Raw genomic sequence first — 12,789 nt, 5'->3', positions numbered from 1 at the left:
CCACCAAGCCCCTCATAGCCTGAGGACCCAATTCAGGATCACACATTGCTCTATGTTGATTCTTTAGTCTTCAGTCTGGAATAGTTTCTCCGTCTTTCCTTGACTTTCATGCGCTTCCTACTTCTGAAGTGTCTGAGCCAGTCATCATAGATTGTCCTTCCGTTGGGTTTTGTCTGATGTTGCCTCGTTGGTTGGGTTCAGGTCCGTGTCTTTGGCAGGCATGTCCTCTCATTGTGTCCTGTCTGCTGGTACATGATTTCGATTTGCCTCATTGCTGGCCACGGTGACTTTCTTTGATAGCTTTAGGAAGGTGGTGTCCTCTAGGTGTCTTGACTCTATGGGTCCTCTTTTTTCCTGTCATTAATAAGTAGTTTGAGGTGTGTTGGGTCTATGTAGATATCCCGATACTCTGTTCAGACTTTCCCCCACTGGTTTTCGCTAGTCTCTAAGGTCACATGCTTGGTAAGCAGCAGAGACTCGTCTCAGATCCCTTTGTCATCATTCCGTTCGGGATATCTTTAGAGTGCAGCTCACTTGGCCTTTTCTACTTCAGTGTAAGTCCCTTGTCCCTGATACCAGGTTTGGGTAGATGCACTTCTCACCTTTGGAGCAAGAGCAGATGTGGAAAGGCACTGTTGGTAGTGACGAGAAAACGAAGACCAGCAGCTCTGAGGGGTGGCAGTTCCATGAGGGCTGTGCCCGGCAGCAGCGATGCTCCTTTCAGAGCTGCTGTTCAGTGTTGGAAGCACACCTCCTGGCTTTGTTCCGAGGGACACGGTGACAGTCATTCCTCCACTTCTCCTGCAGGTGGTGCTCTCTGACTGTGACCTGAGCCAGGGCCTGGCACTGGGGATCACCTCCGTCTGGATTTGTAAACTACCCACATATGTTTGCATAATGTCAGGATGTACTCTTTTGAAATTCTTCCCTTCATGTCAGATACCCATTGTCATTTCCAGGAAAAGCAGCAATTAGACTCTGAAGAGTTGATTCAGGTCTTGAAGAAGGAGCAGAACATCTATACTCATCTGGTGAAGTCTCTGCAGGACCCAGACAGGTAAGGTTACTGTTTGGACATCATATACATACGCAGACACTCGTATTTTGAACAAACAGTGTTGGTGTCTGAGGCAGCAAAGCCCTCCCCGTTGATTTAGGGAGCTTAAAGTGCTTGGATGGTGGTTGCCTTACTTAAATCACATAACCCTATTTTATATCAAGGATTATCTGGTTTTGAGGCACCTGCGCGGCTCATTTGGTTGAACATCTGGCTCTTGGTTTTGGCTCAGGTCACAATCTCAGAGTCATGAGATCGAGCCCCATGCCAGGCTCTGCACTCAGTGCAGTGTCTGTTTGAGATTTTTTCTCCCTCTTCCTCTGCCTCTCCCCCCAGGCACTCTCTCTCTTTCTCTCTCAAATAAATAAATAAATAAATAAATAAATAAAATTGTCTGATTTTTGGATTGTTTGATTTTTTTATCCTAATGAATGTAGGATAAAAATAACATAATAATAATAATAATAATACTTGTTTTTATTGTACTTTTAATTTTTTAAATTAATTAATTTATTTTCAGCATAACAGTATTCATTATTTTTTCACCACACCCAGTGCTCCATGTAATCCGTGCCCTCTCTAATACCCACCACCTGGTACCCCGACCTCCCACCCCACCCCCTGCAACTTCAAACCCCTCAGATTATTTTTCAGAGTCCATAGTCTCTCATGATTCACCTCCCCTTCCAATTTACCCCAACTCCCTTCTCCTTACCATAGATTTAGAAAGTGCTTCCATGTGTATGATCTCATACAGTCCTTAGAGCTGTTCTGTGAGGTAATATTGTTATCCCCGTGGTCCGTGAGGCCATGAACACTGAGAGAGGTGAGGTGACTTGTCCAAAGTGACATTGGTGGTGAGTGGCCACACTCAGGGATTCCAACAAGTTTCTGTGTCCTGGAGTGACTTGTGTCTTACAGGATTGCTGAGATGATCCGGCGCCAGGGAGGTGTGGTGATGAGAGTCTCCTGTAGGCGAGTGGTCGTGCTCTATCCTAGCTCTGTGCACAGGCAGGTGGGCCCTCTGGGCCTCAGTGATTTCTCACACTACGATCTTCTCTCTACACACAAGGGTAGTTACAGGTGAAAGGGTACTGGGGTTCATTTCAAAACCATACAGGAACAGAGGAAGTGGGGGGGGATACTGTTGGAACAGGAGCAGCCATGGCTGCCTAGTGGGCAGGGCTGGGTGTGAGTAAACGGGGAGGGGCTCTTGTATGAGCTCTTTTTCATTTGTGTATGTTTAAAAATTTCTAAAATAAAAAGTTAAAATATCCCCTCCCACTGCTCCTTTTCTGAAGCCTTTCACTCTGGCTGGAACGGTTTTCACTGTTACAGGCCACGTGCCTCCCTGCCTCTGCCTTCGCTTGGGCCCCCACACCCTCTCCCAGAGGCCCCTGGAGAATTCCTCTGGAGGACTGCACTTGTGAGGAGGCTGTTGTTGCTGTTTGTCTGCCCTCACGGCTGCCCCCGCCACCCTTTGGGTCCTTGTCCGTAACCGGCCTGCCCCCTCATCAGAGCCACGTGCCCCTCAGGGCGGAACCCCGTCTCCTCAGTGGCTCCGTTTCCCAGCGCCTGTCGCCACGGCTGGATGGAGTGGGCACGTGGGAGGTGCTGAGTGGGTGAGGGACCCCCCCCCCGGACCCCACGCCAAACCTGCGTCCAGTCTTCTGAGATAGGAGATTGTTTTCAGATTTGTTGATCTGAAGAGAGTTTATTTTTTTATTTTTATTTATTTATTTTTTTGATCTGAAGAGAGTTTAGAGAAAATAGAAGCATGCTGGTAAAATTCTGGGAGTAGGCATCACTCTCTAAAAATGAGCATTTTCCAGAAGCCTAAGCTGCTTGGCATTACTGCTCGGGAAGGGGCGAGTGAAGCTGGGAAGCTGGGGTGGGGGTGGGGATGGGAGGACGGGACAAATCCCCACAGTTTCTCTGGGTCCTGTGCCTTGTGGGATGCTTTACAGCACCTCAACTTTTACTACTGCGTTCCAGAAGCGCCCTCCTCTGCCCCAGCGTGACAGCCAGCAGTGACTCCAGATAGTGCCACATCTCTCTCGGGAGGTTAAATTGTCCCCAGATGGGAATCAGCACTATAACTCAGGAGAATCAGAAAGTTCGGCTTACAAACATCCTCTTTCACTTGGGAGGCGCTCAGATGTGTGGACGGAGGGAAATACCACGTCTGTGTGTTTGGCTTTGTGCTGAACTCTTTCCCATGTAACTCTCAACAGAGCTGAGAGTTAATCCTTCCAACAGTCCTGAAGGGAAGGAATTGTCCCCATTCCACAGATGAGGAAGGCGGCCAGGACTCAGGCAGTTTAACCGACTTGCCCGGGGTCACAGAGCTAGTTAGCGGTGGCGTGCCATGCCGTGCCCTGCCGTGCCCTGCCGTGCCTCCTCCCGCCCCCCTGCAGAAGGAGGAATGCACAGGGCTTTTGTTTCTTTCTAGGTGGAACACCTTTTGTTCCACCAGCTCCTCACACCTTGAAAAGGCCCCGGAGTTAGGGAACATAAATGACAGACACGGGAGCAGCAGCTGTGTACTTTTCACCCTGTCAGAAAATGGAAGAGGGAGGGAGCAGTCAGTGTTGCTCAGCCCTAATCGCAGCAGCTTCGCTAAAACAATCTCCTTTTTTCCCCTGCTTAAGTGTCTCTGCAGCACAACTGCATCCAAGCGAGTGCTGTGACACCTCTGTGAGGTTTTTCCATCAGCCTTACAAATTGATCATTATGATTGTCTTGAAATGGAACTAGGTACAAGCTGCTGGTAGGGCCCCTTCCTTCGCAAGAAGACCGCTTCACCATGAACCATCGTCAAAGCGGCGAGCATAGACGATTAGACATAATGGTTTATTTTCTTTCCTATATATGTTGGTTGTATGTGCAGTTCGATGGATGGAGCTGGAAGAAATCTCTGAAAGGGAGTGGGGCTTGAGTTTGTAGCACAGACATTTGGAGCAGTAGCTCCTAGCCATTTTGAGGCTCTGGACCCCTTTTGAAAAATCTGATGAAAGCTCCTTGGCCCTCTCCTTTGGAAGATCCACATATTACATTTTTGCAGATAGTCTCAAGGTGTTGATGGACCTTCTTAGGGAACCATAGGTCAGACACTGGACAGGGAGTGATGTATTTTTCAGGACTTAAGAAAGGAGGCTTTCTGATTTGTTAATGTGTTTTGCTAGTCTTGAAAAATGTTCATATACTTTGACCCAGTAATTGCACTGCTGGGAATCGGGCTTAAGAAATGAACCTGGATGTGAAAGGCTTTAGGCGCGGAGATATTCAGTGAAGCATCATTTATATTATGCAGATATTGGCTGGGGTCTCTGTTCCTCTGAGAACTGGGTGCACTCAGTTCAGATCCCGGCCATGTGCCACAGTAGGCGGAAGCCAGAGCCCATTTGGTGGGTCTGTGCCACCCAGATCAGTAGCCACTAGCCAGGGGATGGACTATCAACATTGGAACTAAGAAAAATTATCCATCCAGTTCCTCAGTGGTTAGCCGCATTTCAGCAGCTCAGTAGACACACTCTTAGCTAGTGGCTACCCTATAGTGCATATACAGAACACTTCTAACTTCCAGAAAGTTCTGTTGAATAGCACCCCAGGATTTCTGGAGATTCTGGGAGGTGTGCCTCTTCTGAATTCTGGGTTGCTGGTCTCACGCAGGCTCTCTGTTCAGGTCACACCGTGTCACACTGACCCAGATGTGACTTGGCACTCCCCATCTCAAATAAAAATCTATCCCACAATGCATTTGTGAGTGGGGCTGACCTATGAAAGCCGAGTTCTGTTGGCCCCTGAATCAGTCCTTTCTTCCCTCCTATTACCAGCTCCCTCCTCTTCTCTTTTTCCACTTCCTTCCTGCCCCTCAGTTTCATCCCCACTTCCATGTCTTTCAGGAGTGACATAGTTGCTCTTCTCCCTTCTCTCATTTGAAGCCTGGGCGCCAGGTGACACTGAGGCTCTGGAGAGCCTCCCCTTCTACACCCAAGCCCTTGCAAGGCATTACTCCAAACAGAGAAATATTCTGGGGAATGACATTATCTCTCCCTGTTTATACCTGTAGCAAAAACCTGGAAATGACCCAAATAATAATAATAATAAGAGGATCAGTTCGACTAAACTGTGAGAAATTCACCTGATTAATATTACATAGTCATTGAAAATGAAGCTTGCAAATAATTTCCAAAAATATAGGGAAATACATGAGGAACACAAAATTCAGTATCATGCGTCAAGTATTTTCACCTTGTAAAAATACTCAGGGAAAAAGATTGGGAGGAAATGCAGTCTTGGGGTGCCTGTCTGGCTCAGTCAGTAGAGTGTGTGACTCTTGATCTTGGGGTTGTGAGTTCAAGTCTCACTTTGGGTAGAGAGTTTACTTAAAAATAAATAAAGCCTTAAAAAAAGACGTGCAGCCTGCCCCATGTTAATTGGTAGTGGGATCATGGTAGTTTCTTATGCTCTTGTATTTCAAACTTCCCAAAAGGATGTATTTACTTTTTATAATCGGAAAAAAACCCACCGATGACCTAACAGTCGAGGGGAGGCTGGCTGGCTTTTGTATCTTAAAGCACAAATAGGTCTGTTTGAAAATGGCTGGTGTCTTCGGGTAACATACAGATGTGTTGAATCACTAAATTTCTTCTACACCTGAAACTGATATTACCCTGCACGTTAACGAACTGGAATTTAAGTAAAAATTTTTTCTGGTGTCTTTCTTTACCAAGTATCAACAGCCTGCAGAGTGAGTTAAACAGCATTTTTGCTTTGCGGAAGCAGCTAGAGCAGGACGTACTCGCCTATCGGAATTTGCAAAGGACCCTGGAGGAGCAGATCAGTGAAATTCGGAGGCGGGAAGGTGTGTGCCCTCTTGTATGTTTCCTTCTGGTTTTCCCATGTGGAAGGCCTTGGCTGAACTTTAAGAAAGTCCCAAAACTCCAATAGGGGAGGAGGAGCCCCCAGGATTTCATCTGGATTCCTCTTTTTTGTGGTGACCATGTTAATGCTGTCCCTGCGGGTCTGGGTGTGTCCAGCTTTGGCCTTCGTGGAAGGGCTCAGTGTGTCGTGTCCGTTTGCCTAGCGGGGCACCCGCTGAAGAGTCTGGGCCACATAGATGCATGGCACCGAGGTTGCTGTTCGTGTGAGACTTTGCTCTTATCGTTGTCGTGACCACCACAAGTGGATTCCTTAGGGGGGCTATAAGGTGAGGGGCCTGTGGTTCTAGCTTTGCTGTGCTCATCACAGCAACTCTCGGCCCTCTCCCTTGCTAGAACCTGAGCCCCCGCAAGTCTGCACCAGTATCCGCTTACTCTCTGTCTTGAGTCTGGTACCCGGCATGTATGGGTACAAGGATTTGGCAGTGGTGGGCTTGATGTGTCTGAAGCACCTGCTGTGTACAAGGCACAGGACGAGGCACTTCACTTCTCATCTCTGGTCCTGACGATTACCCTACTGGCCGGCATCAGTGTTGACGTCATTTTACAAATGAAGAAACTGGGGCTCGGGCTGGGAGCAGGGGTTGATTTACTTACGTTCAAGCCAGAATATCATCCTTTGGAGTGTAGGTCTTTCTAGTACATTAGGTGTATCAGTTCTTATCCCCAGATTGTTAAATGAGATCGTGTTTGTAGACAGGCGCCATTCAGTAGATAGCTTGCCCTTCCTCTGTGCCTTCCCTCCTTGTTGGGATGTGACCTTTGGCGCAGAGGAAGCAGACCTTTGCGCAGGTGACCAGAGGTTCTCTTATCTTAGATCTAGCAGCCAATTTCTGCCCTTGCTGTGCTCACGGCCACAGAGCGCTCTGGGGCCAGTAAAAAATACATCAGGCCCTTTTATTTCCCAGGAGCACTACCCTTGAGGGTCACATCTGATTTTCCTGAATTCTCACCTAAACAGAATCGCTCCCTCATTTGAACTGAAATCACCATTCGCTGGTGCCACTCAGAGTGGTCTCTAGGTACCACACTTGATATGCAAATTATAATTCAGAATAGGCCACAGTGAAATCCTGCAGCCCATGATGAAACCATACATTGAAATACCAGCCTGTAGAGAAAGAGGGAAAATTCCTTTTGCTCCAAAGGTGGTGCATTCAACTCCCTATTTGTACTTACTCCCCTCGCAGCGACCCTACAACCCCCACTTCTCCCAATTCAAATTGCCTTATATGGATTATACTAGCATTGGGTTTGGAAGGATCTATTTCTGATATGCTTTTTCTCCTCCTCCCTTACCACCCCCCCCCCTTTTTTTTTTTGCAGAAGAACCATTTTCATTTTATAGTGATCAAACATCTTATCTGAGTATTTGCCTTGAAGAGCCCAATCGGTTTCAAGTGGAACATTTTTCTCAAGAAGAACTTAAGAAAAAGGTATATTGACCTGTTAACTTTTGGTCCTTTGTTGGTTATTTGTTGTCTCTTGTGTTCCTGATCTGAGGTGTGAGAATCTGAAAGCCACTTTCCTCTCCTTTCTTCCCTCTCTCCCTGCCTGTCTTTGCTCCTTCTTTGTTCCTTCTGTGTTTGTCACCTGGCATGCCCTCCCCCGTGCCTGACACCCTCCTTTTCAGACTGGAGGACCAGCCCAAGCTTGATCTTCTCTAGCAAATGCTCTCCAGGCCCTCCCTCAGGTCATTCTCCTCTCCTCTTGTACCTAACTGCACTGATGTCGTGCACATCCTGATCTGGAATTATCTGGTTCCTCGTCTCTATCCCCACCAGGCTGTGCGCATCTTCAAGGTAGTGATTGTACCTTACTTATTTCTCATTTTCCAGTACCTACCCCACACAGTGGGCGTTAATACGTGCTTTCTGAAAGAATAAAGATCCAGACTTGATAAGTAAATCTCTCTTTAAAATTGGAAACCAGGTTTCTCAATCTGTAGATTGTTGGTGTGATTAGAGTGGTTTAATACTTCAGGATCCTAACAAGCACTGGTAAGAGTAGGAAGTGTGAGCTCAGAGGAGACTGATTCATTATACAATTATCATGTATGTATGACAGATTCGGTTTCTGCCTGGGAATAATTCTCATTCTGGCAGAGTAGTCAGACGTGTAAACAGCTGTGTGCAGTATGGGGTGCAGGGGTTGCCGAAGTGTGCGGATGTGCAGGGCAGGGGCGGCAGAAAAAGAGGTTAATTGTCGGGGGTTGGGGAGTGCTCACTTGATCAGAGGAAGCTTTTCAGCCAAAGTGAGGCCTGAAGTGGGTTTTGAAGGATGAATAGGAGTTTGTCTAGGTAGAGGGCCTTCTCTGCAAAGACAGAGAGAGAAAGTAGGTGTAAGGTACTAAAAGTAAGGAATAGAAAGGAGAATTAAAAATTTCAGTATCTTCGGGAGAAGCAGAGCAAGGAGCATTGAAGCATCTTAGTTTTTGAAGACGAAGCGAACGGGGAAGATGAAGGCAGCTGACAGCACCTCCTGTGGCAATGTTTCAGGGCATGAAGCAGTTCACATGGCTGGCACTTAGTCCATGTTTATAGAGTCAGAATGTTTTGTTCTTCTCACTACAACCTCGAGGGTTGGGTCCAGCTCATCTTCATGTGTTGCTGTACTGGACATCTGCTGTGTAGTCAGGGGGAGCTTTCCCACTTTACTGGAGGGGCTAATGCTCACTCCATTAAGAAATCTGCAGAATTGTCATTCTGCCTGTGTTCTCCTCAAGGATTATAATTATACACAATGGAATACTATGCAGCCATCAAAAGAAATGAGATCTTGCCATTTGCGACAACATGGATGGAACTAGAGCGTATCATGCTTAGCGAAATAAGTCAAGCAGAGAAAGACAACTATCATATGATCTCCCTGATTTGAGGAAGTGGTGATGCAACATGGGGGCTTAAGTGGGTAGGAGAAGAATCAATGAAACAAGATGGGATTGGGAGGGAGACAAACCATAAGTGACTCTTAATCTTACAAAACAAACTGAGGGTTGCTGGGGGGGAGGGGGGTTGGGAGAAGGGGAGTGGGGTTATGGACATTGGGGAGGGTATGTGCTTTGGTGAGTGCTGTGAAGTGTGTAAACCTGGCGATTCACAGACCTGTTCCCCTGGGGATAAAAATACATGTTTATAAAAAAATAAAAAATTTAAAACATCAAAAAAAAAAAAAAGAACGAAATTCACCTGGAAAAAAAAAAAAAAAAGAAATCTGCAGAATTATTGGCCATTGGGGTTTAAAGCTTGTAGGCAACAAAGGTGGTGTTTGCTTAATTGCTGATGTACCTGGTCCAGTGAGACCCATGCCTTAAGGAGGAGCACTGGACTCGGAGCCCTGGGATCTCAGCTCCAGGCCTGCTCTGCCTCTGTGGAGGCAGCTGCCCTTTCCCACTTTTCCCACAAAGTGAGGCACTTTGGCCGTCATTGTATGTCCTTTAATTGCCCACACATCCCCAGCTATGGGGCCTTGGGCAATAAACTTCTTTGTACACCGGTTTCTCATTGTAAAATGAGAATAGTCATTCCAGCCTGTCCACCTCCTCAGGATTTTTGTAAGGAATGGATGACTAAAGTTTGTGGGAGTATTTTAGTAGCTGTAAATTGCTTTGTAATTGAAGATGATTATTATTACTGACATCGCTAGATAGGTATGCAAAGAAGAAGGTTGATGCTCTAAAAGAAGGCTCTGACACAGTCTCAGAAATGTCAGTCTCGGGGGCCTGTCCTCCAGGGGGCCTCACGTACCAGATGGAGATCGTCTTAGCTGTCATAATAGCCTGTGCCAGGACCTCACTGCATTGTGACCATGATTCTGATCAATTCCCACAGTAGCCCACATCACAGATGAGGAAATGGAGGCTCAGCCCAGCATGGCTTTGGAGGGGTGGCTGTGGGATTAGAATACTCGTGTGCTAGTGGCTTTTCATTGCACCCTGAAGGGCTGCCAGAGGAGTGGAGTCGGGCTGCCTGTTCCACCACCCCCTGCAGTGGTGCCGAGAAGCCAGGAAGGTCTGTGTGCAGGGCTGGGGCCCTGGGAAACCGAGGTCGGCCGTGGGCAGCCACTTCTCTCTCTGCTCTTATCCCCAGGTCAGTGACCTCATACAGCTAGTGAAGGAACTGTATACAGACAACCAGCACCTGAAGAAAACCATTTTTGATCTCTCCTGCATGGGTTTCCAGGGAGGTGACAGACTTGAGTCGATAGGACAATCTGAGGTAAGGAGAGACAGTCGTGTTCTGCGCTAACTACAAAACGGTACCAGCCCCCTAGATGTCTCCGGACTGCATCTGTCCCGAGGAGGCCCTGCTGACACTGCATTTGCTGGATGTGCTTTCGAGGGCCCTGGTCAGTCAGCAGCCTCCCTGAAAGTCTGGGGTATGTCTGCGTGGACACTTCGGCTATCTTCGGATAGCTTTTGACGCCAGGGTCCGGCCCTGGGACCTGTGCTGCAGATGGCACATCTGGGTGAGCGGTTTGGTCTCAGAGGAATCTGGAGAGCTGCCGCATCACCCAGGTAATTTGGGCAGTGTAGATGCTGCTTTAAGAAATCCACTAATGTTGAAAAACAAATGAGTAACACGTATTTCATTTTTGTATGAATCTTCTGAATTTTGTGCACCTCCTCACTCCTGTGGCCTCTGGACTGATGGATTTGACTGGACATAGGTCATCCCCGCACATACCCTGGGGGATCCCACAGTCTGCCTTGTGCACAGGACGTGGCGGGGAGTCCACAGCCTGTCCGAGCAGAGCCGTTGGGCTGTGGGAATTTTCTGCTGGTGGCATTTGAAAGTCCAAAGGGGCCAGGAAAGGTTAAATCATGGTGGCTTCAGGAGGACCACGAAGAGGCCTCTGGTTTGCTGGGCTTGTGTACTTGGCCAGCCCTCCCACCCCGGGAGAGATGGGGGGCCACATCCAGCCCGGTCCCGTCCGTGTGTCTGCTCGTCTTTGTCAGGTGCTGTCTCCGAGTCTCCGTTCTTGGCCCGTGCGTACAGCAGGGAGACCCTGAAATCGTGCCCGTGAGGAAGAGCTTGTTTCCTCCCTTCAGCCCCTGACTGGCTTCACTCCGCCACGGACAGCGCCTGGCCCGGGCCTCCCTTAGCCTTTCTCAGAGGACTGGAGCTGTTGTTACTCGCAAGGGCAGGAGGGCCTTTGTCCGTGGGTCCTGGGCCCCTCAGTCTTCTTGGTCTTCTTAGTCTTCAGGGTTGTCTTGAACTCAGCGTAGCCTGCCAGGTAAAGGAGGTCTTGTTGCCGCGTTTTGGGGAAAGCTCTGATAGCCTGAAAGCTGTCTCCTCCCCCCCGCAACGTGGGAGCCGCTCACAGGTACTGATGCTGCGCTCTGGCCATCTGCTGTCTTTGAGACAGGAACGTTATTGATCTTAGCCTCCCGGGCTCCAGATAATTTCGGAAACTAAGAATATCTGCAGTCCATTTAGGGAGAAACAAGTCTCTTGGTTAGTTTTCTCCAAGGCAGCATTTTTAATAAGCAGCTCATTCTTCACCTACTTCGTTTGAGTCGTAAATGGCGAGTTTGTTTGTTCATTTGCCCTTTGAAAAAAATCTGTTAAATGTCCCATTATGTCCTTTGGAGAACAGAGGCTTTTTCCTCTTCCCACTCTGAGATCTCAATACCAGCCGATTCAGATTGGAGTCGTCTGTCAGATTTGCACTTCCACTTGATGTTCCCTATGAAAGGCCTTGTCCTTTGTAGCCATTTCCTGTCTTTCCCCGGAATGGGGTGGGCAGGTCCGAAATTCCGCGTGGGAAGGAAGCTGTTCCCACAGTGATCTTGAGCCGAGGGAGGAGCGGTCGCTTAGGCGGTGGGATGGCAAAGGAAGGAGGCTGCCGTGCCCTGAGCGTGCATGTAGTTCTCCTTTGATGAGGCCTGGCGATGCCCAGGCTGTGCACAGCCTTTTCGGAACAGCAGGGCTTGCAGAGCGGGGGCTGGGCACCATTCCTGCTCCTGGGAGCCTGTATATTGGGCGGTGGGGGGGTGGGGGAGTAGGGAGGAGAGCAAATCTTTTTCGTGGTTTCAAGATTCAGTATTTTTCTCCAATATTTAATTAGCCCAAAACTTTGGGTTAAAATAGAGAAAAGAAATTATCCCAGTCCTGTCACTTTAAAACACGCACAGTTAATTAACATTTTGGAATCCTTCCTTCTCTGTTTTTATGAACACGTGCAGGCCCACAGTGCATATACGGTTTTGTTTCCTGTTTTATTTTTCCAATTGCTGCTATGTTATAGCATCTTAACTGTATTTTATGGATGCGCAGAAATTGAGCTAACGGCCTCGTTATTGTTGGACATATAGATTGTTTCTAGTGACTCACTATCTTAAGTTACCTGATGAGTGTCTTCGGACACAAAAATTTTTCTGGGTTTAGGTTTCTTCCCCCCTTAGACTGTATTCCCAGATACGTACGTAATTGCTAGGTCAAAAGTATAAATAGAGATAGATACAGCTATAAAATAGGCATCTAATTTATTTTCATATATAGCCTCCCCCTGCAACTTTTAATTTGACGAAGGGTATAAATAGTAGGAGGCCCTTGACGTAGTTTGTCGGGTTTGTCTTCAACATGGTTGCCATGCAGTGGGTCCCCCCAGCTGATGAAGAGAGCGCTTACTCCTGCATGTGGGCCGTTCACCTCACAACCCACGAAACAAACAGAAGACCGGGGACAGGTGTCCTTTGGTTTTAAAGGGCATGAAAATCATCTGTAATCGGTTTGCTCCTCCTTTATGTTCATTTACTGGTTCTTGCGTATTATAAAATGTGGTTGA

At 47.8% G+C, this 12,789-nt stretch overlaps 1 protein-coding gene across 12 annotated transcripts in view; it reads left to right on the top strand.

Moving 5' to 3' along the window:
* The window catches only part of CDK5RAP2 (CDK5 regulatory subunit associated protein 2), a 169,251-nt gene that overhangs the window by 85,238 nt on the left and 71,224 nt on the right, over positions 1 to 12,789 (top strand). For all 12 annotated transcript variants that reach the window (XM_082694995.1, XM_082694991.1, XM_082694990.1 and 9 more), the window contains 4 exons: positions 960 to 1,057; positions 5,794 to 5,924; positions 7,327 to 7,436; positions 10,089 to 10,217. In XM_082694995.1, the coding sequence (XP_082551121.1) occupies positions 960 to 1,057; positions 5,794 to 5,924; positions 7,327 to 7,436; positions 10,089 to 10,217 (468 nt within the window). The remainder of the gene's footprint in view (positions 1 to 959; positions 1,058 to 5,793; positions 5,925 to 7,326; positions 7,437 to 10,088; positions 10,218 to 12,789) is intronic.

Source organism: Mustela nivalis, assembly GCF_964662115.1.
Source record: "Mustela nivalis genome assembly, chromosome: 13".
Classification (NCBI taxonomy): domain Eukaryota; kingdom Metazoa; phylum Chordata; class Mammalia; order Carnivora; family Mustelidae; genus Mustela; species Mustela nivalis.
Note: the sequence above shows the minus strand (reverse complement) of the source record. Positions and strands in the feature narration are given on the sequence as shown.